The 17,913-nt window shown below is 38.4% G+C and overlaps 1 protein-coding gene across 11 annotated transcripts in view; it reads left to right on the forward strand.

Annotated features, from left to right (window-relative positions):
• The first annotated feature begins 428 nt into the window (after positions 1 to 428).
• Positions 429 to 17,913, forward strand: part of GOLGB1 (golgin B1) — a 93,412-nt gene continuing 75,927 nt past the window's right edge. For 3 of the 11 annotated variants that reach the window (XM_032267670.1, XM_032267674.1, XM_032267677.1), the window contains exons 1-2: positions 429 to 608; positions 17,342 to 17,436. In XM_032267670.1, coding sequence (XP_032123561.1) covers positions 17,344 to 17,436 — 93 coding nt within the window. In that variant the 5' untranslated portion in view covers positions 429 to 608; positions 17,342 to 17,343. Of the gene's footprint in view, positions 609 to 634; positions 923 to 943; positions 1,228 to 17,341; positions 17,465 to 17,913 lie in introns of those variants that run through there. The other 8 variants (XM_032267667.1, XM_032267671.1, XM_032267672.1 and 5 more) reach the window with 6 other exon arrangements.

The following is a 17,913-nucleotide window of genomic DNA, read 5'->3' on the forward strand; positions in this document are numbered from 1 at the left end:
ATACTAGACGAACAACTAAGAGGCTCCAGTATTTTTTGACTCTAAGAGTTCCGTATCCCCAACTCCCTTCTCACAGCTCATTCAACAATCCTAATGGCAGCGGGTGCCCGCAGTCTCAAACTCTATGAGGAAGCCCAAGTCGCAGTCTCGATCTGTCACAGCCGACGAAGCGGAGGAATTGGAGGAATCCAGCTTAAGCATTTCATGCCAAGAACACCTGACCATTCCCAGAACGCCCGCCCTCTCGGCATTTCCGGTCCCTCCCCAGATCTTCTTCCGGGGCACCAACTCGCGTCTAATCACGCCCGTCATTCAGTCTTTAGGGTCCATTGGCTGTTTCGTTGAGGAAGCAGAGCATCTTCTGTTGTTGATTGGTTTCCGTCATTGTTGATAGGTTAGTAACAAACAAGGCGTGCCTGGTCTCCGTGGTAACGTCCTGCCGATAGTCTTGATTGGTCGGTGTTTTAATCCCATCTTCCGTCCCAACTGCTAGTGGTTGAGCCCCTGGCGGGGCGCGGCGTTGGTAGGTGTCGCGTACTGGTTTCCCGAGCTGACGTGGCTTGAATTGGGAGGGGGGCAGCTGGAGCCTCGGGCGGCAGCACTTGTAGGTGAGTGGGGGACGCTCCCCAACTCCTCCCCTCTGCGAGTCCAACAATGGTCACCCCCGCCAGAAGGGCCGCGGGAGCTGCCCTAGCAGCTACACTGGAGTACCCTCCTCGCCCCGCCTCTCCGGGATTCAGTCCTGGATCCGGCCCTTCACCCGCCTCCTTCACCTACCAGGCCTCGTTGTAGTAGCCCGCAAACCTCTTGGCGCCTCCGGAGGGCCTTCGGGGTCGCCCTGCGCAGACTCGGACCACTTGCTCACGGTCTGTCCCCTCCCCGTCACCTTTCTTCTCTGGGAGAGACCGGGAAAAGCGCCCAGGTCAGTCCTGTCCGCAAGGCCTTGTTCCCGGCCTTCCTTAATCGGCCTCGGTGCGCAGCCGCTGACGTCAGAAAGAACCTGCGGGGCCCCTTGCTCAGGCCCTAAACAAACTTAGTGTCGCGAAAGGGAGGCGGGACGCAAAGAAATCAAAGGTCTTGAGGGCGGAGATCACAGAATCATTGGAGATATTAATACAAACGGAGGCCTGTTCAATGATCCTGCTAATGCTAACGGGTAACTGGAAAGATGAGAAGAGAGAAAAGATCCCAACGATCCCATCAACACAAGAATTCCAGGAATCAGAGGTGGGCAGGCTGTTAGAGAAAAAGGAACCTCGAAGAGAATTCTGGAGGAAAAATAACTTGACTTGGTGGTATGGAGTATGTTTATTCTGCACAGAGTGTGAAAGAGAGGGTGGGTCCCTTGAGGAATGAGGAATATACTTGTCTGACTTATTTAAAGAGCTCCAGTTGGTCTGTGGGGAGCGGAGAGTTTGAGAGTGGGACAGAGATATTCAAAATCATAGATAAGTACTTTCACTTTCGGAGATAGTTGGAAGCTGTCCGAGTACTTAAAGGACCTTCTTACCGTGTGTTAGATGCAGGCAAGTGGAGAGCTCTTTTCAGAACGGTGGGAGGCCTTTCCAAAAGCGTGACTTGATAAGATTTAGACGATCAGAATGGTTATGAAGGGACACACTCAGGAAATATTCTGTTGGAAAAATGGCAGGATTTGGTTTTGGAATAGATGCAGGAAAAAGTTGAAGAGCACTCAGAAGTTGCAGGCATTGTACATTGACTGCTTCATAGCTTTCACTTCTCATTCCTTGACGGCAGAATGACCATTTAATGTTTTCCTCTTGACTGCATTAATTCTTTTTTACTGTCTCAGTAGTTTCCAAACATTTTAAATTGCATTCCCTGTCAGTAAAACATTTTTGAGCAAGCATCTCCCCAAATATTGTATGTTTAATTATGGATGGCATGTGACTACCACTGTAAATATGTTGTGTATAGTATGAAATATACAAAAGTACAAACTTAATGAAATTTTTAAAAAGTCTTGTACACACCGTGGGAATTCCCAACCCAATTTGACGATCACATAAAGGTGCTTCCCTGTTTTTCAAGAAGGCTATTGTCCTCTCTGGCATCCAGGAATGCAGCCTTTCTTAAAAATAATCATCTTTAGAAGATTTTTTTCAACTTTCTGCTTGAGGTGTATAGGCCCCTTTTCTTTTTCTCCCTTTGATTAATGGGTTAATTAAAAGGATGTTGACTTTATCCTTGTTTATAAAATGAATCATTCGTTAACTTCTCTAGGTTCACTGCTATTAGGAATACCACTGATCATTACATACCAGTCTGTGGTTAGAAACCATTATGTAAAAGGAGACTAGGCTCTATATTGCTGTGTTTTTAATTAAGCTATTTTAAAATCAGCTACATGCTTTTGATAAAGGAAATTTAATACAGAAGGATACAATGTAAAAAGAAAAATCTTTTTCATCTCTTATCTATTGATCTACCTGTCTCCATTTTCCACTTCCCAGAAGTAAACATTATACACAATTTATTGGTTATCCTTAAGAAATTTTCTGATCATAATGAAGCACATGTAAAATATATACCGCCTTCTGTCTCTCCCGAAAGTGGAATCCTAATGCTATTCTACTCCTTTCTTTTGTCATTTAATACTGTATATTAGGCATTTTCAATATCCATGGGTATAAAACTACCTCATCCTTTTAGATAGCTACACAGCAGTCCTCTGTAAAAATATTAAAAATGTACTTAGCCTGTCCCTTACTGATGGACATTTAGATTTTCAGTCATTAGCCATCAAAACACTGCTGTTGTGAACATCCATGTATATTTATATATTCTAGAGCCCTTGTGCGAACCTGTCTGTGATATAAGCAATATGGAATTATTGGAGGCCATACTACTATAAATCATTCTAGTCTACATACTGCTAAAAAAAATAAAGTACTTATCTAACTATTAACCCAGTGCCTTTATACCCTCATCCTACTTTCAACCCCAGTGAAGAATATTGGGTAATGAGATTATTTAGAAAATAAAATATTTTCTGTGTATCTTCTCCCACCAAGAAGCTTTGTTGAGCTATGTGACTGGGGAAATTACTTAACTTCCCTCTGCCTTAGTTTACTCACCTGAAAACTGGGAATACTGACAGTACTCCCTATTGCAGTTGTTGTAAGAATAAAGTGAGTTAGATCAGGTGTGGTGGCTCATGCCTGTAATCCTAGCATTTTGGGAGGCTGAGGTGGGAATCACTTGAGGTCAGGAGTTCAAGACTAGCCTGGCCAATATGGTGAAACACCTTTCTCTACTAAAAATACAAAAAATTAGCCGGACATGGTGGTGGCTGCCTGTAATATCAGCTACTTGGGAGGCTGAGGCAGGAGAATCACTTGAACCCGGAAGGCAGAGGTTGCAGTGAGCCGAGATTGCACCCTGCACTCCAGCCTGGGCAACAATAGTGAAATTCCATCTAAAAAAAAAAAAAAAGAATAAAGTGAGTTAAATAATGAGGATAAGTAAATTGCGTATAAAGATTCTGGAGCAGTGCTTGGCAGGTCACGCTGTGTATGTTTGTTATAGCTACCACTTACTTTTTTTTTTTCTTTTTTCTTTTTTTGAGATGGAGTTTCGCTCTTGTTACCCAGGCTGGAGTGCAATGGCGCGATCTCGGCCCACCGCAACCTCCGCCTCCTGGGTTCAAGCAATTCTCCTGACTTAGCCTCCCGAGGAGCTGGGACTACAGGCATGCGCCACCATGCCCAGCTAATTTTTGTATTTTTAGTAGAGACGGGGTTTCACCATGTTGTCCAGATGGTCTCGATCTCTTGACCTCGCGATCCACCCGCCTCGGCCTCCCAAAGTGCTGGGATTATAGGCATGAGCCACCGCGCCCGGCCTTTTTTTTTTTTTTTGGAGACAGAGTCTCGCTCTGTTGCCAGGCGCCAGGCTGGACTGCAGTGGAGCGATCTCGGCTCACTGCAACCTCTGCCTCCCGGGTTCAAGCAATTCTCCTGCCTCAGCCTCCCAAGTAGCTGGGACTACAGGCACAGGCCAGCACGCCCAGCTAATTTTTGTATTTTTAGTAGAGATAGGGTTTCACCACGTTGGCCAGGATGGTCTCAACATCTTGACCTTGTGATCCGTCCTCCTCAGCTTCCCAAAGTGCTGGGATTACAGGTGTGAGCCACCGTGCCCGGCCACCACTTACTTTTAAATTCAATTATTGAACAACATTTAATTGCTACTATTGTATGTAAAAGGTGCTATTACATACAATAGTGTGTATATATATAAAAGCTACTATTTAATAGTATGTATGTAAAAGCTACTATGTATGTAATAGTACTATTACATACTATTACATACATAGTAGCTTTTACATACATACTATTAAATAGTAGCTTTTATATACATACAGCAATAGTAGTATTGTACTATTGTATGTAATAGTAGCTTTTACATCATGAAAAATAGTTGTTCATTTTCTAATTGGAAAATTATGTCATAATATTGAATATGTTATTTCCAGCTGTATAGCACTACCTATTAGCCCCTCAATCTGGTTGAGAATCACTTCGAGATTCAAGGAATTGAGGACAGCTACTGAGGCTTAACTAAATAGGCATGAAATAAGTTTGAGGGGTCACCTCAACTGAAACCTAACCAACTTGTCTGTGTTTCTGTGGGAAAAATGTGATTTAAATTCCAAAGTAGATGACGCTTATGTGTATACACAGAGGCATGCACTCAATGTCTTCAGTTATTTTGCTTATTTTCCTGTGCATGTTGTAATGTTTTCTGTGGCTAGGGACATGTCTTATATTTCTTTTTACATTTTTATAGTTCCTAGCATAATGCTCAACACCAGGTGGATGTTGTAAGAATAGTTGTTGATAACAGTGAAGACATGGAGAAAACAAAACTTACTTAATTCTAAGTGCCACGTCAACATGCAAGTGTTGAGGTCCTATGGCAGGGTTTGTGGGAGCTATGGCAGCATACACTTTGAGGAACTGTTTTATTTGCCTTGGTGTTTTATAGAATCCTTGACCTTGGCATGAAGCTCTGCATTTTATTCTTTTCCATAGTTGCTATTCATGATTTTGGTGCTTTATAAAATAACAGCAAGAACATTGTTTGTCCAACAGTCATGTATTCCTTACATGAATTTATGACTATGAATAGGAATATTTCCTATTCCTATTCCACTCCAGCGAGGTGCCAGGCTGGAGTGCAGTGGCGCGATCTTGTCTCACTGCAACCTCCATCTCCCAGGTTCAAGCAATTCTCCTGCCTCAGCCGCCCGAGTGGCTGGGACTACAGGTGCACACCACCACGCCCAGCTAATTTTTTTTTGTATTTTTAGTAGAGATGGGGTTTGACCATATTGGCCAGGATGGTGTCGATATGTTGACCTTGTGATCCGCCCGCCTAGGACTCCCAAAGTGCTGGGATTACAGGCGTGAGCCACAGTGCCCAGCCCCCTTTATTAATTTTTACATATACATTTGCCCATTTCTGTCCTCAGTGAGCCTAATAGAAGGGAGTACCCATCTTTCTTCATTTAGCTTAAGCATGGCTACTTACTGGCTTTCTTGCCTCTAGTTCCCAACCTTTGAGGTACCAAAAGCCTACAACTTTGCCTGAGATACCCTTCCATTTACATTTCCAGATTATTCCTTTAATGTCAACAACTGTAGAATAGGGGGCATTAGAATGGTCCTTGTCAGTCTTCATTTTAAGATGAGGAAACTGACACTCTACAATGACTTACCCGATACGATGCAGCTTCTTATTGAGCCAGGACTGAAAACTCAGTTTCTTGGCTCCTAGTTTGGTGCTCTTCCCCCTGCTTTCCTGTGGATCTCTGAGACTGTTGAATCAATCTATGAGAGATTCCTTTTATCTTGCCTGAAATGGTACATGTCTAGCACTCTCCCAAATTTTTATCTCATTTAAATATTAGTCTTTCCTCTCTTAAAATGTACATATTTTTAAATGATTATGTGAGAAAAATAATTTAGTTTTCCTTTAAATAGCTTTTTATTTTATTCTATTAATCTTATTAATCTTTTTTATTTTATTCTTTTTTTTTTTTTTTTTTTTGGAGACAAGGTCTTGTTCTGTTACCCAGGCTGGAGTGCAGTGGTGTGATCATAGCGGACTGCAGGGCTCAGGTGATCCTCCTGCCTCAGCCTCCCAAGTAGCTGGGACTACAGGCGTGTGCCAGTATGCCCAACTAATTAATTAATTAATTAATTTTTTTTTATTTTCTGTAAAGACAGGGTTTCAGTATGCTGCTTAGGCTTGTCTTGAACTCTTGAGCCTAAGCCATCCTCTCACCTCAGCCTTCTAAAGTGCTGGGATTACAGGCATGAGCCACCCTGCTTGGCTGCTATTTTATTATATATTTAGCTGAGAAGGCTTGAAATGTCTTAATTTCTGTGTGTCAGTTTTCTCTCTATAAAATGGGGATGATGATAATACTTATCTTGCAGATTTTGTTAAGATTAAAGAGTATATAAAGTGTCTGGTACACTCACTTTGCATTTAAATTAAATATTGCTCAATAATTGTTGCCATTAATATTATCATTATTATTCTGTGTTCATGTGTATGTGTTCTTTGTTTGCAATGATATTTAATGATATTCAGTCAAATGCTGGTGGGCACACTCCTTTCTAGGGAGTATCAATCAGAAACACCTGTGGTAGTGGTATCGGGGAGAGAGGAGGGCAACTATAATTCTTAAAATATTTAGGATTTTAATTTTATATACATGGAAAATTAAAAAAAATATTTTCACAATTGAAATTATATGCAGTAAGATTCATCACAATCTACTTGGCTATTGATGATATATAAAAGATTTATTCGAAGGCATACTACCTTATGGGGTAGGTGAGTGGGTGCACATGTGCTTGCATACACATATTTACACATTTCTCTGAAGAGGGTATGGCTTTAAAATGGTTGAGAAACACTGTCACTGTGTTTAAAATTTCAATATTTTTTGGTGTATCCCTAAAGGGTGTCAACAGCAGGGCTATGGTAGAGGTGGGGTTGGGGAATCTGAACTGCAAGTGATACAAAGTGGCTGGTGAGTTAAGTATATGTAGGTAAGGGTGTGTGACAAAGCCTGGGGTTAAGTCAAAAAACTTTCTTATAGATATCTCTAAACATAATTGCTTAACTATTTGTTATTTAATTAAAATAAAACTTACTGTAAAATAAAATACAGATATAGAAAACCACATCCCAAAAATATGCAGCTTAATGAGTTATAAGGTGTCATACGTACCAGGTCAGTATCTATAAGCCTGCTAGCCATCCCAGAAACACTTCCATGTGGTCTTGGCCCTCTCCTTCCTTCCAAAAATAATCACTTTCCTGTGGTTTCTTCTTAGTTTTATCACTTAAATGTGAATCTTGCCCTTTTTAAAAACTTGATATTCTTTTAAGACTTCACATTACAGTTGCCTTTGACCTGTGTAATTACCCACAGCCTAGGAATTGTACATTCTTAGAGCAGTTTGGCATTTTCTTCTGTCTTCTGCATTTCTTGCAAATTGGTACAGGATGGGAAGCTTCATCAGGCTGAGATTACATCCCTTGGCAGGACTATAGGTGGTACAGTGTTTTTTATGAGGAAGTTCGTAATGTCTGCTTTTTGTCTTTTTATTATCAGCCAGTGATGCTCAATGTCTGGATCCATGAATTCATTAGTGTTTGTAAAATATTAGAATTAATATTCCAATTCTACTATTTTGTTTTCACTTACTAAGTTAGAACCATTTTATGAGATGTATTCCCTCATCTATTTTTTGTTTCCTCAGTAGTAAAGTTCAAATAGGAAAGGCAAGATAAATCCTTAGGTTTACTTAGTTTTCAAGAAAATAGGTTTAGATGGTGACTAGTTTATTATTATTATGAAATCATAGACTTAAATATTTTTATTTAAGTGGGTTTCAGTGTGTTGTAGTTCTTGTTTGTATATATTTAAATTATCTTTTTAGCCAATGGGAACCTGTGTCCTTTGAAAGCTTCCTTGCTTTCTTGTATGACAAGATGTTTCAGGCTCATTTTTATATTTTCACTTTAGAACTGGAATTAGCTATTTCTCTAAGAAAACTTCCTTTTTAAAACTTTTTTAAAAATAGGAAATAGTATTTCAAGACCCCAATCTAGGCACTAGAGATATTCATTGCTTCTCAGTTTGTCATTACTTTTAAGCCTTTTCAGTGGACAGAGCTAGGAAAATATATGAACAAATACAAAATACTGAATTGTCATTTCACATTGATAGTTCCTATTCAGTTTCAAAGATCAGTTTGTATTTGGGGGTTCTTAATTTCTTCTGTATTACATCTGTGTCTTTTTTTCGTAACTGAAAATACAGAATTAGTATATCCACAGTTACTCATTTGCTTTAATTCTACATTTCACAGATAGTAGTCTAGGAGTAATGATGCTAATACCACTACAACCACTTTTAGATGAGATTGGGTATGTTCAGGGTGGTATGGCCATAGACAACAACCATTTTTAATTATTGAAAACTGTTTTTTTTTTTTTGAGACGGAGTTTCGCTCTTGTTACCCAGGCTGGAGTGCAATGGCGCGATCTCGGCTCACCGCAACCTCCGCCTCCTGGGTTCAGGCAATTCTCCTGCCTCAGCCTCCTGAGTAGCTGGGATTACAGGCACGCACCACCATGCCCAGCTAATTTTTTGTAGTTTTAGTAGAGATGGGGCTTCACCATGTTGACCAGGATGGTCTTGATGTCTTGACCTCGTGATCCACCCGCCTCAGCCTCCCAAAGTGCTGGGATTACAGGCTTGAGCCACCGCGCCCGGCTTGAAAACTGTTTAAAAATATTTTTTATTTTTTGCATATACTATTTGCATTCTCCCTGATTGTTTTTCATGGTTGTCCTATATGTTGTCAGCGGATGTCATCATTACATACTACGCTGTCTCTTCCCCAGTTTTTACTTAGTTTTAATTCTGTTAGTAACCATATATTGAATGCTCACCACTAGTTCTTATAATGATGTTTCTTTAGTCTCAAGTTTTGCCTCTGATAAATTATTTAGGAAAGGCTTAAGGGGATATTCATATTTCATGAATTTTCTTGCTTGTTCATAACATTTTGTCTGTGTTTTCTAGATCTGAAGGTTATGTTTGCCAGAAATAGAATCCTTGGCTCACTTTTTCTTTTCTTGAATATCTTAAATTTGCAGCTCATTTTTTTTTTCTGGCAAAAACATTGCTGTTGAAAATTCTAATGTTTTATTTTCTTTATCTTACTAGTCGTATGATCTTTTAGCCTAAATCCTAAAGGATTTATTTAGAAGTCCAGTAATTTTACTAGAGTATGTTGTTGGTAAAATTACTGGACTTCTAAATAAATCCTTTAGGAGTCCAGTAATTTTACTAGAGTATGTTGTTGGTAATTCTGAGTTGACATTCTAAGGTACATTGTGGGCTCTACAAGATGTAGTTTCAAATCTTTTTTTAAAATTTTTTAAAATTTGAAATAAATATTCTTGAATTATATTTTTTTCATGTTTGTGCTGTTTCTTTGCTTTGCTTTTCTTCTTCAGGGAATCCTGTTCATATTACTTACCTTCAACATTTATCACTTTCTCACAAATCCTATTTAACTGATAATTTCTTAAATTTTAAAAAATTAAACAAATTATTAGGAATTATTTCAGATCACTACAGAAACTTTACTAAAGAAAATTTGCAAAGATAGTACAGAAGTCTGGTGTATCCTTTGCTTAGTATTCCCTAAGGTTAACATGTTGCATTAACAGTGTACAAAATTAAGAAACCAGCATTAGCACATTACTATTAACTGAGCTCCAGACATTGTTCACATTTCATTAGTTTCTCTATTAATGTCCATTTTCTGCTCCAGGATCCAATCCAGGATATCATGTTGCATTTAGGTTCTTTTTCTTTTGTTTTTTAAATGTGAAGACAATTGTAGAGTCACATGTAGTTGTAAGAAATAATACAGAGATCTCTTATATACTTTGTTGTTTCCCCCAAGGGTAACATTTTGCAAAACTAATACATGGTATCAAAATTGGGATATTGACATTGATAAATTCCCCAGTTTTACTTGTATATTCATTTGTGTATGTATTATTAAGTTCTGTAGTATTATGTCACCTGTGTGGCTTCCTGTATCCACTGCCACAGTCAAGATATTGAACAATTCCAACACCACAAGGATCCCTTGTGTTGCCTTGTTATGACCACAGCTACTTCCCACCCCAACCCTTCTCTAAACACTGGCAACCACTAATCTTCCCTCCATTTCTAAAATTTTGTCATTTCAAACATGTTATAGAAATATGGAATTGTATAGTATGTAACCTTTTGGGATTGGCTTTGTTTCATTCAATGTAGTTTTCTGGAGATTCATCTAAGTTGTTGGGTCTGTCAGTAGTTTGAGAAGTATTCCATGGGATGTATATACCATTTTGTTTAACCATTTCCTTGTATACCAGTTTGTTTAGCCACCTATTAATACAAATAAAGCTGCTATGAATGTTTATGTACAGATTTTTGTGTGAACTTAAGTTGTCATTTCTCTAGGGTAAATGCTGAAGAGTGGAATTGAGGGTCATAAGGTAGTTGCATATCTGGTTTTTAGTTCATTTGTTTTTGATTTTTAAAATTATCCTTTGTTTCAACTTTGTTCTTTTTAACAGCATGGTTTGTTATATTTACTTATTTTCCTGTTTCTTCTAGCTTCATCTTCATTTCCAAAATGATATTTTAAAATTTCCAGTCACTTCTTGTTTCCACTTTATGTCTGGGTTTTTCTATTTCTGGTGTTTATTTTTTCACATCTTATGTCATTTTTAATGCCTTTTAGTTCCTTTAGTACATGTAGGCTATTGTAGTTTTGAACTGTTTTTATGAGCATGGCTCTCTGAAATGCTTCCATTTTCTATCAGGATGTTATCATGATCATTTTCTTCTTCTAGTAATGCTGTATCTGAATTGTGATACTTTTCAGTTCCTTTTTTTTTTTTTTTTTTAGACAGGGCGACAGGGTCTCACTCTGTCATCCAGGCTGGAGTTGTAGGGGTGTGATTATGGCTCACTGCAGCCTCCACCTCGGGCTCAATGAATCTTCCTGCCTCAGCCTCCTGAATAGCTGGGCCTACACGCATGTGCCAGCATGCCTGGCTAATTAAAAAAAAAAAAATTCATAGAGATGGGGTCTTGCTCTATTGCTCAGGCTGGTTTTGAACTGCTAGGCTCAAGTGATCCTCCCACCTCATCCTCCCAAAGTGCTAGGATTACAGGATGAGCCAGCACGCCCAGCCTCAGTAGTTTATTTTTAATGTGAATTTACTGTTGCTGAACTTTTAGAAAGAGATTTATTTTAGATAGCTTTTCTAACTTGATAAGATTTCCTCTTGTGCTGTTTTTAGAGATTGTTCAACTATATGGCTGGATTTCTCAGATTTCCTGGCTTTCTTTCCTTGCCACTTTCACCTGCTCTTTATTTGGACCTTCTCTTTCCTTAGTCACTAAATTTTAATTCTCCTCTCGGTAGAGTCTCCTTAGTGTGGAACCCTATCCTGCAAGACAGCCCCAACTCTTCAGTTTTGAGAATTCATAGAGGTCCAGACTGCCTCAGCCCTTTCAGCCCTTGTGGGCCGCTGACAGGTACCTGTTACTGGAATGGGAAGACCCTTTGAGGTCCTCTTGGTGCTGTGCTCCTGTGGCTTCCCCCAGTTTCCTCCCACTTAAACACCAGTGACACCCAGATCTTGTGACTGTTGGTGGTTTGTTTATATCCATGGTTGTTTTTTTTTTTTTTTTTTTTTTTTGAGACAGAGTTTCGCTCTTGTTACCCAGGGTGGAGTGCAATGGCGCGATCTCGGCTCACCGCAACCTCCACCTCCTGGGTTCAGGCAATTCTCCTGCCTCAGCCTCCTGAGTCGCTGGGATTACAGGCATGCGCCACCATGCCCAGCTAATTTTTTGTATTTTTAGTAGAGACGGGGTTTCACCATGTTGACCAGGATGGTCTTGATGTCTTGATCTCGTGATCCACCCGCCTCGGCCTCCCAAAGTGCTGGGATTACAGGCGTGAGCCACCGCGCCCAGCATATATCCATGTTTATTCTGGGGTTTATAGGAAACTTTGTTAAGTAGTTTTTTGGTAAAGGCTGTCAGGGATCTTTTGTGATAAACTTGCTTTGTCTGTTTTTATGTGGGAATAAAGGAAGATACGGAATCAATGGGGTCCCCCTGCTACTGCCATCTTCCCAGAATTCCATCAGTTGGTTATTTTGTTTCTTTGTTCCCAAAGTGGTCTGAAAAATCTGAAGATAAGGTGATTCTGTTTGATAAGTTAGGTTCCATTATGATTTTCTTTGATTAGTAGAAATCTGTGTGTCTAAGGAACTCTGGTGATGATATTCATTTCCTTCATTAAAAGTTATGGAAGAAAGTAACATCTCTAAATTTGAAAAGAAAGTTTAGAATCTGCTAAGCTTTCTGTTTAGCAGATTGTACTGCTGAATTGTGATTTTTTTTTTTAACCTGACTATAGCTGTGGGTCTCATACCTTGAATAAATAGTTATATATCGTTCTATGTACTTATGTATGACACTGTGTTGCCCTTCCAGTATTTAGATATGAAGTTATATATGATCCTGGGTTGCCTTCCTAGGGAATGGTTCTCTTTCTTTTTCCATCTCACATATCTTTTCTAAATGATGTGCTGATTAGATTACATAAGACAACCTATTTATAAAACCAGAAATCTCTCATCACTTCTTAAGAACCATGGCTGCCCTAAACACTATTATTATCCCCAGTAGAAGAAAACCGTAGCAGAGCCTAGTTTCATTTAAGTGTTTATTTGTACAACAGTTTTTATATTTCTTCCTGCTGAGGATTTTAAAAGCCAAATAACATTTTATCACAAAAAGTTAAATTAGGCATAATCATGTAAACTAATGCTATGCACAGTCCAATTCTGTGTTGATTTTTCCTATTAAAGCATTAATGTGGTTCTCACTTTCATGGACTTTCTGGACTAGCAGGTGACACTGATCTGAATATGTAGCGTACACAGTGGTTATAAAAGTGAATTGATTTTAGAATAACTTTAGATTTACACACAACTTGGGAGGATTATGTTTAACTTTTAAAGAAAAGTTTAACTTAAAAGTTAAAAATGTACGTTTAATATTTAAAGAAACTGTCAAACAGTTTCACGAAGTAGCTGTACCATTTTGTATTCTAATCTGCATGCACTGAAAGTTCCTTTTGCTCTATATCCTTGCCAGCATTGAAAAGTATGTATTTTAGCAATTCTAATAGGTAGGTAGTGGTATTTCATTTTGCTTTTAATGAGTATTTTCCTAATGCCAGATTAACTTAATCTTTTTGTATATTTATTTACCATCCATATATCTTCTTTGGTGAAGTGTCTATTCACAGCATTTGCACATTTCTTTATCAGGTGTTTTACTTTATTGATGTTGAGTTTTAAGATTTTTTACTGTTTTATATTATGGATACAAGTTATTTACCGGATATGCTATTTGCAAATATTTTCTTCTAATCTATAATTTGTCTTTTTTTTTTGAGACAGTCTTGCTCTGTTGCCCAGGCTGGAGTGCAGTGGCATGACCTCTGCTCACTGCAATCTCTGCCTCCCAGGTTCAAGAGATTCTTGTTGCCTCAGCCTCTTGAGTAGCTGGGTCTATAGGTATGTGCCACCACACCTAGCTAATTTTTGTATTTTTAGTAGAGGTGGGGTTTTGCCATGTTGCCCAGGCTGGTCTTGAACTCCTGGCCTCAACTGATCTGCTCGCCTCAGCCTCCCAAAGTGCTGGGATTACAAGTGTGAGCCACCATGCCTGGTTTCAATGACTTTTCATTTTCTTAACATTGTCTTCACAGAGCAAAAGTTTTATGTTGTGATAAATTTTTAATCAATATTTTTAATAATGTATTGTGCTTTTTTGGTGTCTAAAAGCTCATTGCCAAATTCAGCGTCACAAAAATTTTCTGTGTTTATTTGTAAACGCTTTGTAATTTAAGTTTAGATCTCTGATCCATTTTGAGATGTGATTTGTATAAGGTACAAGTTGTATGTCAAGGTTCACGCTTTTGCAGATGTCCAGTTGTTCCATAAACATTTGTTGAAAACATTGTCCTTTCTCAACTTTATTGCATTTGTACCTTTGTCAAAAATCAGTTGACTCAATTTGTGTGTGTCATTTCTAGGCTCTCCATTTTGTTCCAGTGATGTGTGTGTCTATACTTTCACCAGTGCTGCACTGTCTTGTAATTGTAGTAGTAAATTCCACATTCCTTGCCTTTTCATATATTTTAGAGTCAGCTTGTTGATGTTTACTGAAAGCTTGCTGGGATTAAGACTGAAATTGCACTACTTTTATAGATCAAAATAGGGAGAATTGATACTTCAACATTATAGAGTTCAAATGCATGTATATAGTTTATTTCTACATTTATTTAGATTTTTGATTTCTTCCTCAGTTTTTCAGTGGTTTCCAGCATTCAGCAAATTCTGCACATATTTTGTTAGCTGTCTACCCAAGTCCTGCTCTTTTTTTTTCAGTGCTGTTTTGTAAATGTTATACTTACTAGTTTACTAGTTTTAAATTCCTCTTGTTCATTGTAATGGGAATGCAGTTGACTTTTTTTTTTTTTTTTGAGAGGGAGTTTTGCCTTACCCAGGCTGGAGTGCAATGGCACGATCTGGCTCACCGCAACCTCCGCCTCCTGGGTTCAGGCAATTTTCCTGCTTCAGCCTCCTTAGTAGCTGGGATTACAGGCACGCGCCACCATGCCCAGCTAATTTTTTGTAGTTTTAGTAGAGACGGGGTTTCACCATGTTGACCAGGATGGTCTCGATCTCTTGACCTCGTGATCCACCCGCCTCGGCTTCCCAAAGTGCTGGGATTACAGGCGTGAGCCACCGCGCCTGGCCGCAGTTGACTTTTTTTTTTTTTTTTTTTTTTTTTTTTTTTTGAGACGGAGTCTCGCTCTTGGTACCCAGGCTGGAGTGCAATGGCGCGATCTCGGCTCACCGCCACCTCCGACTCCTGGGTTCACGCAATTCTCCTGCCTCAGCCTCCTTAGTAGCTGGGATTACAGGCACGCGCCAGCATGCCCAGCTGATTTTTTGTATTTTTAGTAGAAACGGGGTTTCACCATGTTGACCGGATGGTCTCGATCTCTTGACCTCGTGATCCACCCGCCTCGGCCTCCCAAAGTGCTGGGATTACAGGCTTGAGCCACCGCGCCCGGCCCCGCAGTTGACTTTTATATAGTGACTTCGTATCCTGCAACCTTGCTAAATTCACTTACTCTAGGAGCTGTTTTTTAAGCAAAGTCTGCGTGGGCAATCATTTTGCTGGTTGAGACAGTTTTATTTCTTCCTTTCCAGTTCCTATGTCTTTTATTTTTCTTACTTGTTGCACTGGCTGGACTTCCAGTATAGTGTTAGATAGAAGTAGTAAGAGACAATATCTTTGCTTTGTTAATGATATGGTGAGAATATTCAGTTTCTCACCATTAATTATGATGTTGGCTATAAGTTTTTTAAAGATGCCATTTATTAGGTTAAGGAAATTTACTTCTAAGTTTGCTGAGAATGAATTATTCTCATTGTGAATTCATAATCATGAATAGATATTGAAATGTGTTAAACGCGTTTTCAGAATCTGTTGACATTATATAGTTTTCCTTATTCAGCCTATTAATATGGTGAATTACATTGATTTTCATATTTTGAATTAGCTGTACATTTCTGGAACCCCACTTGGTTGTGATGTATCTTTTTATATATTACTGGATTTAATTAGCTAATATTTTGTAGACCATTTTGAATATTTTGTTGACTGTGACCATGAGGAACATTGGTCCATAGTTTTCTTGTAATATCTTTGTCTGCTTTTAGTATTAGGGGAATGCTGGTGTGATAAAATAAGTTAGAAGGTGTTCCCTCCTTTTTTATCTTACGGCATAGATTTTATAAAATCTGTGTTATTCCTTAAATGTTTGTTGGTACTTGCCAATGAAGCCACCTTGATCTAGAGTTTTCTTTCTTAGAAGGTTTTAAATGTATGAATTCAATTTCATACTTATATGTGTATCTATGTATGTGTGTGTACACATACATGTATCCACACACATCTACTCATATATATTCAGGTTCTCTTTTCTTCTTGAGTTTTGGTAGCTTGTATCTTTCAGAGAACTGACCCATTTTATCTACATTGATGAACTTAGAAATATAGGGCTATTTGTAGTATTTATCTTTTAATGTATGTTAGACCACTAATGATGTTTCCTCTTTCATTTATGATGCCAGTAATTTGTGTCTTCTGTACTTATTTATTTATTTTTTGGTCAGCCTGACTAGAGCTTTATCAATTTTATTGATCTTTTCAGATAATCAGCTTTTGGTTTTACTTCTATTCTCTATTTTTCAATTTTTATTAATATGTACTCTGATTTTTATTTTTCTTTTCCTGCTTATACTGGTTTTAATTTGTTCTTCTTTTTCTAATTTTCTACAGAAGAAGCATAGGTTACTAATTTCTGTCCTTTTTTAATATATGCATTTAATGCTGTACAATTTTGAACAATGTTTATATTTAAATTTTAGTAAAGCCATGTGGTTTATCAAGAAATCTTTCTGAAAGAATGGTGTTCATGGGGCACATAAAAAGAAAAATGTTGCAGAATCATGGAGTTTATTTGAACAAGTGGGAGAGAATAACAGTCTGGCAGAGGAAGAAAAAATAAGAAATTCATGTTTGGGCATGTGCCTACAGTCTCAGCTACTCAGAAGGCTGAGGTGGGAGGATCCCTTGAGCCTAGGAAGCAGAGGTTGCAATGAGCTGAGGCTGTATTCCAGCCTGCATGATAGAGGAAGACCCTGTCTCAAAAAAAAGAAAAAGGAAAATGAAATTCATGTTTGTAAGTGAAACTACTGTGAAAGAAGGGCATTAAAGAGAAAAATCACATTTAAGGTGTATTTAACAATTATGTATTTGTATTTAACACTGTATTAATGTTTAGCAATTAGGTACCTGTATTTTATTTTAGAAATGATGTTAGTGATGGTGATAACCTCTGTATAATTGCCACTGAAAAGAACAGTGTGTGAGTACACTATAAATACTCAAATGCCTTTTTGAAGATATCCTTGTGCTGCAGACTGTGTCAAATACAAATTACCTGTACGGTTTTCTTTTTTCGTTCATGGATGATATGGTTACCAACACAGGAGAAGCCTATGTTCATTTTGCTGATTCTTAAGTTTTTTTTTCCCCCTTCTTTTCCTACAGAAATGCTGAGCCGATTATCAGGATTAGCAAATGTTGTTTTGCATGAATTATCAGGAGATGACACTGATCAGAATATGAGGGCTCCCTTAGACCCTGTGAGTAGCTCTGTTCTGATTTAAACTGGTAAGACACATGTTCTGTGTTCTTCTAAGGAAAATAATTTAAGATAGAAGGGTGTGAGAAGGCTTCCTGGTGCTAGATGAAGCGAGGATTAATAAAAATATTGAAATTTTATAAATGATCCTTCTCTTGTAAGTTTTTAGCTTAAAAGCCACAGTGGTGGGAAACAAGTCCTGGATACAATTTGAAAGGGTTTCTCATTTGTCTCCCTAGGCCTTGTTTAGTGCCAAATTTTTAAAAGTCCTTTCTTCTCATCCTTGGCTATTCCTGTTCCACAGGAAAGGTCTAAGTGACAAATGGGGGAACTAGAACAACTTTTGGGTTTCAAAATATCTGTTTGCTTTTATAATTTCATTTACCACCTCTCTCTCTTTTTTTTTTTTTTTTTTTTAGGCGGGGGTTTCCTTCACTCTTGTTGCCCAGGCTGGAGTGCAATGGCGCGATCTTGACTC

This window comes from Sapajus apella, unplaced genomic scaffold (genome assembly GCF_009761245.1).
Source record: "Sapajus apella isolate SASKATOON/1434 unplaced genomic scaffold, GSC_monkey_1.0 scaffold171, whole genome shotgun sequence".
Taxonomy (NCBI): domain Eukaryota; kingdom Metazoa; phylum Chordata; class Mammalia; order Primates; family Cebidae; genus Sapajus; species Sapajus apella.